The sequence below is a fragment of the Nematolebias whitei genome, chromosome 15 (genome assembly GCF_014905685.2).
Source record: "Nematolebias whitei isolate Nwh7 chromosome 15, NemWhi1, whole genome shotgun sequence".
In the NCBI taxonomy this organism is placed as follows: Eukaryota; Metazoa; Chordata; class Actinopteri; order Cyprinodontiformes; family Rivulidae; genus Nematolebias; species Nematolebias whitei.
This window is the reverse complement of record NC_056512.1, coordinates 19,653,943-19,660,396: the sequence shown is the minus strand read 5'-3', so window position 1 is coordinate 19,660,396 and position 6,454 is coordinate 19,653,943. Positions and strand designations below refer to the sequence as shown.

General features: G+C 43.7%; 3 protein-coding genes across 3 annotated transcripts in view; all 3 read right to left on the bottom strand.

Annotated features, from left to right (window-relative positions):
- The window catches only part of LOC119421496 (alpha-2-macroglobulin-like protein 1), a 121,543-nt gene that overhangs the window by 37,534 nt on the left and 77,555 nt on the right, over window positions 1–6,454 (bottom strand). The gene's annotated exons all lie outside the window — the stretch shown is intronic.
- The window catches only part of ldlra (low density lipoprotein receptor a), a 40,299-nt gene that overhangs the window by 24,520 nt on the left and 9,325 nt on the right, over window positions 1–6,454 (bottom strand). The window lies entirely within an intron of this gene.
- On the bottom strand, window positions 1,666–5,646 carry LOC119421497 (transcription activator BRG1; the record flags this gene model as incomplete). The annotated part of the gene is given in 12 exon segments (XM_037688847.1): window positions 1,666–1,775; window positions 1,889–2,028; window positions 2,103–2,235; window positions 2,323–2,424; window positions 2,503–2,608; window positions 3,770–4,029; window positions 4,107–4,325; window positions 4,418–4,495; window positions 4,773–5,000; window positions 5,100–5,263; window positions 5,353–5,519; window positions 5,600–5,646. Coding segments are annotated over 12 exon segments (1,677 nt in total), but the record flags the coding sequence as incomplete, so codon positions are not given.

Genomic DNA, 6,454 nt, shown 5'->3' with positions numbered 1-6,454 from the left:
TTTATATCACTACTTTTACTTTTCATTTCATTTGCATTTTATGGGTGTGTATTGTTGTGTGTACCTCATCTGTTTTTTTGTTTAAAACAGCTGTCTTATAAATGAGTCCTCGTGACTCAATGAGACTAACCTGTATAAAAAAAGGTTGAATGAAAAATATTTAGCTGTTGACACCACATCTGAAACAATTTTTTGGGGGCCAAAATATATATTTTGGTCCACTCAGGTAAATGAAATGACAAGCAGCAGAAAGACCAACTGATGATGTCTGAGCTCCTGTGGTTGCAGGTTTCAGGCTTTCTGCCTGCATGTTCTCAACCACCATCTAGTGTCCTGCTGCTGCAGGTACAGGTAGAGAGTGAACCTCATCCCTCCATTTGAAACTTAAATGAAACCAAATCGTTAGTTTTTAACAAACTGTCTGGAATCTCATGAGAAGCAAAAATACATCCCTTTTCTTTACCCACTTATTAGTGAACATTCATCTCAGTTACAAAATGGGAAGACAAAATTAAAAACCTATTTCAAACCAATGTCCAGTTTCAGTCAAGACATTAACTCCAGTCAGACACACGACATCTTTTCTTGGTTGCAGCTTTAACAAGTTTCATCGACCTCACTTGATGTTCTCTCTCGCTTTTTCCCTATTAAAATCAAAGATTATGGAAACATTCAAACAATTTTTCTTGGCTTTGAAATTGGCCAACTGTTATGAGAAGTAATGTATGCTCAGTTTTTCAGTAAAATGAGAAGCAATATAAATATTCTACTTTTAAATTATTGAGGGCCAGAAAAGATGTTAACAAGGGCCATATTTGGCCCTCAGACCTTAAAGTTTGACACATTAGCTGCTACATAAAAAAATAAATGTTTGTTTCAACTTCAGAATTAAAGAGGGAACTTACTTTTTTAAATTATTTTGTAGCAAACTAGGAACCGGATATTTTATTTTCTTACATCTAAAAGTGACCTAACCTGATTGGGATATTGGTGTCTGATGAAAACCAAAACAAATGCGTTCACGAGTTAACTTTTTAAACTTTTTGCATAAAGTTAGAAAAAAACATTTTAATCTAAGATGTCTGAACCTTTCATCAACAGGTAGTCCAGGTAAAATCAGACAGAAAGAAAAATGTAACTGATTTGAAGTAGGCAGCATTACCCTCAAAAAACTCAAACGTAGAATAAAAACATTAAACAAATTAATCATGAATGTTTTTATTGTACTGTATGGACTCCAGTGACACCGACAAGAGAAAAAGGTCCCATCTCTCCCTCCCCTTTTACACATATGACCTGAGGGGGAGGGACGTACCGTGATCCCATTTGTAGTCTTTAAATTAAAGAGATCATAATGAAGACACTAGCAGATGCATTCCCACAGACGTGACGACACGCATCCAAAAGGGATTTCAAGGAATGTTTGTCTCAAAGAATGAAGGCAACACAAATAACACTTAAAAAAATTGCTGTTTTGATGGTCCACGATCAGTCCAGAAAAGTTTAGACTCTGTCAAGGTTCCACTTAGAAGAGAAAACAAAAAGACACACTATAATGAGAAGTGATTTAAATATGAAAAAGATGGAGCATAGCTATCATTGTTTTTTAATTAATGGTACACTTTAATGACAACTGTCTCGCTAAAAATCAGCTCATCTAGGTAAAACTGGGCCTTCCCACTGTCTCTATGTATATGTAGTCAAGATGTGAGAGCCGTCGGTTCGATTCCAGACGGTTCACTTCAGTCATCCTCGCTGCCACTGGCTGAACGTTCCTGCATCAAACACAAAGGAAACTCCATTATTTCTTATATTCAACTCAAGCTCCATACTTTTCTTCATAAATTTAAAAATAACGGATCTTTTCGGAGTCCGCTCCGTCTCTCACCTCCTCCTGTTCATCCTCGCTGTCGTCGTCGCTGACCACAGGTTTAGCCCGGGAGCCGCGGCCCCGCCGCCTCTGACCTTTGCCCCCTCGCTCCCCCTTCTCTTTCCGGCTCAGTTTGATCTTCACCTTCACTGAGCGAGCTGCCGGGGAAGCCAGAAATGATGAACAGGCAGGACGTTGGAACTGCTGCTGGTACGAGCGAGCTTGTACTCACATTCAGACTCTGAGCCTTCGTCGACCTCCTCTTCCTCTTCCTCGCTCTCCTCTCCTTCACTTTCGTCGTCCTTCTCGATCTTCTGCCTCACGCTGGTGAAGACAGACTGGAGAACTATGGAGTCTTCATAGATCTGAAATTTTTTTACACGAAGCATGATTTTATAAAGGGGGAAGTTGTTCCAAACTTTAATCTGAAGGATCCAGCACATGCAACTCACCAGAGAGCCCTCCAGATTAAAGGTCTGGGCATTCTGACAGAGCAACATCACATCCTTCTCCAGGTCGTTCAGGCTGCGGTACTTATGGCTGCGGATCCTCTCCTAAAAGAAGTCGGTAGTTAAGACGAGCAGAACTAAAATAAAAATATATTAAAAAAGGAGAAGACATTTCCTCTTTACTTTGATCTTCCTGAAGTCCACTGGCTTGCGGATAAGCTCATAGTACTCCGGCAGCTCCTTACGGGACGGCAGCTGGATGAAGACCTCGCTCAGCTGTCGACCGTTACTGCACAAACAAAACAGGTGTAGTTTTAGAATCAAATCAATAAAGAGGCTATTTCCCACTAGATAAACTACAATACAGTAGTCCCTCGCTACTTCGCAAGAGCAGTTAAAACATGAGTTGGATACAACAAGAAGGATACAATCAGACAGGAAGTGACTATTTAGTCCTAGAAGTTAGTGTCAGAAGGAAGAAAGTAGGCAAGTTGAAGAATTTAAGGGACTTTGACAAAAGCTAAACAGATGAGTTCTAACATATCCAGCATTTATGGGATCTTCCTGGTCAGGACTCACAAACTGTAGTTTAAGGAAAGGATTCAGCAACAAGTTAAGGGTTTACCACATATACCTAAAGACTGGTCCACACTTGTTGATTAAACAGATTTATTGTTGCTCAAGTTGCTAAAACAGTAAAACCAGCTTGTGACAGAAATCTCTCTGAACGTAGTTGATTTTGCACAAAGATGTGCATCCTCAGGTCTATCAGGGTGAGTCGTGCTCGCGGTGTTCGTCGTGTGAGCAGAACTGAATCAGTTTACATCGTAACAGGAACATGGCACCAGGATGAAAACGGCATTCTGCTGGAAGTCTTTGGATCATTCCGTCACTTTGACAGATCCATAAACGCTGCTGCTGACAAAGTTAACTCATTCAGGGTTCCTATAAGTTGTATGGGTGGGACTCTTTAGCCCTTTGGTTATGATTCAGAGCTGGATGAGATTATAAAAAGATTACTGATGCATTTCAGTTATCTTGAAACTTGACTGTTCTATTTTACATAAATAAGCACTGATCTGTTTATTTTTACTATTAAAGAATGCAAAATAGGATATGAAAAAACAGGCTGCTGAACAACAACTAGCATCAGTGCTACATTAACACTGAACATGATTTTTTAAAAACTTAACACAAGTGCACATTGCAGTGTTTCCCCTACCATTATACAAGGGGGACCCCCCCCCCAATAAAAAAAACCTGCCCCCCCCCCACCCAACCTAAACCCCCCCCCCCCCCCCCCCCCACCTCCACCACCCGTTGGCACTGGCATAACGCTAAGCTAGCAGCGTACAATACAATACAAGCACGCTAGCTATAAAGCTAAAGGCCGCTCGAAAACTGTCGGTACAAACAGTGCGCAGCTCAGATGTTTCTTTTGTAATCTTACCCATCCTTATATTTGACGACAGCATCTACAGTCTTCTTCATCTTCTTCGTGAGGGATGGGGGGTTGGGAGAGAGCTTCTCAGCAGGTGGACGGCCACGTTTCTTTGCCTTCTTCCCATCCTCGTCCTTGTCTCGTCCACGGCCGCTGCTGGAGCCGGGCGTGATGGGGCTGTCATGGTCACGGTCTCGCTTCCGTTTTCGCGTTGTCTTTTTGTGACGGACCTCCTCCTCTATGTCCTCCAGATTACCTTCCTCTATGGCCTGTGGTGAGGAGAACAGTCAGTCATCTCAGACAGAGTTAAAGTCGTACTCTGATGATGTTTCGGTCCTAGTGCCACCTTGAGCCACTGCTTTTCAGTCAGCGAGTCGCTGTAGTCCACCTCCTTCCTCTGACGGGACCCCCGGCCGAACATCTTCTCCTCCTCCTCCTCGCAGGTTAGTCTCTCGACCTCAGCGTCATCTTTCAAAATCCAGCCAGGCATATCGTCTTCCTCCATCAGGCGAGGTTTCCTCTTTGGGTTGCGGGCTTCCTCACGGCGCCTGTCCAGGTCCATACGCTGGCAACAAACAAACAAAAACAAACAAACAAACACAGTTAAAGTTAATTTGTAAAGTTAGTAGTTATCACTCATATTAAAATGGGACCAACCATGAACAGTTCAAACTCTTCTTCGCTTCTTGCAATCATCTGATTAACGGTCTCGTCGTCAGGCACCTCATCTTCCTCCTGCCAACAAAATGTTTATTAACATAATTTAATGTTTATTGTTAATCTAAACACAGCCTCACATGACAACCCGTTGTCTGCGGAGACGTTTTTAATGCATCGTGTATTTCAGAATGTTTTTATAGCGTTAGCAAAGCTTTTTAAAAGTTTGAAGGCATTTTTAACTTGTTGTTTTGTATGTTGGAGCCAGATGTTAAAGAGAAGTCTCCACTTCATGGAATGTTCTGGACAATAAAGTTATCCTGATTGAATAACTGGCATGGAGGAATGTACCCACCTCGTCCTGCTCCTCGTGCTCCAGAATGGCCTGTAAGAAGGCCCGGCGCTCGAAGCCCGATGACTTCTGGTCGAACATGCCCGCCTGGATGACCTTCTGGTCCACGTTCAGTTTGTATTTGGCTGCTGCCAGGATCTTCTCCTCCACGCTGTTGACGGTGCAGAGGCGGAGCACTCGCACCTCGTTCTGTTGACCAATCCGGTGGGCTCTGTCCTGAGCCTGCAGGTCCTGTAGGAATGAGCGAAGGTGATTGGTAATGAGCTCAGTAGCTTAGCGGTTCATGCGTGTGCTCAACCATCAAACAACCTCCCTGAACTACTACAGCACCTGGTGAGGGTTCCAGTCGCTGTCGAAGATGATGACCGTATCAGCAGACTGCAGGTTCAGGCCCAGACCTCCTGCTCGGGTGCTGAGCAGGAACACAAAGTACTCAGAAGCCGGCTCGTTGAACGTCTTCAGCAGCATGCCTCGGTCCTCCGCTTTGGTGGTTCCTATTGGAGGAGGATAACATTTTTTTACAAAGATTGTAAAGCTTCTATAAAAGACCAAACATGTCTTGGGCCTTTGAAAAGTGTCTCACCGTCCAGACGTAGGTATTTGAAATTGCGGTACGCAAAGTAGTCCTCCATGATGGTCATGAGGGTGGTCATCTGACAGAAAAGCAGCACTTTGTGTTTGGTGGCTCTCAGCTTGGGCAGGATTCGATCCAGCAGCTCAAATTTTCCTGACGCGCGAAACAGGTCGGCACTGAGGGGAGAAAAGGGAGAATGTCAGGAAGACTACTACAAAATTTAAATTTAAGAAATGCTATTTTAAGTCGTACACACCCCGTCACAATTCCACCAGAATGACCAAGGTGCTCAGAAAAGGACTCCTGTGGACGAAATACCAGAAAAAGATCAATACATTTTCTTTCTGCATTCGCTCTAGTGCAAGGCTGGCGCCTCCTCTCCCTCTCCTCTTCTCCTCCTGCTTGTTTTTGTTGCTCTCTGTCTGTATCGGAGCTCCCCATACACATCTTCTGAAACTAAAACTACCGTCATGGATTTGGTGAGCTGGACTTTCAACGCAATCAACAAAATCTTTTCAACAAAACGACAGTGTCCTGGAGAGCCCTCATGCCCCACTGAGACTCACGCAGCAGGATATGTCATGGACCCGTGGGGAGTTTGGGAGCTGATGTGTCTTTCCGTTCTGTCTCAGGAGGACGCCGAAGAAGTCTATATAATTGGATTTATGATAGCAGTGTTACCGCTCTCTGGCATCGGTGGATTTGGCTATTGAGGAAGACGGCAGCAGCAGTTTCGTCAATGGCAAAACTGCCAAGTCTGTGTGAAGGTTTGGTTCGTGCTTCGAGTACTCAAAATCAGCTGATTTATGAGATAAGCCATAAGATGGAAGCAATTTGTGAGAATTGCAGGCCACCTGCGGCTTCTAAGGCTCGCCAGCATGTTGGAGACGACCTTGGAGAAACTCGTAAGCACGGACCAGTGAAATGCCCACTAATCTGGCCATTTTTGATCTTGAAAGTACCAGCAGGACTCAAAGCTGACAAGAAAAAAAAAAAGTCTGCCTGAAAAAAAATCCACAATTGTGGCTCATCTGAATCTGACTCCCCCCGGTATCATATTTCTTCTGTGCTATGTGGAAACTAAGGAAAAGCGTTGTCTATTGCACCCCCC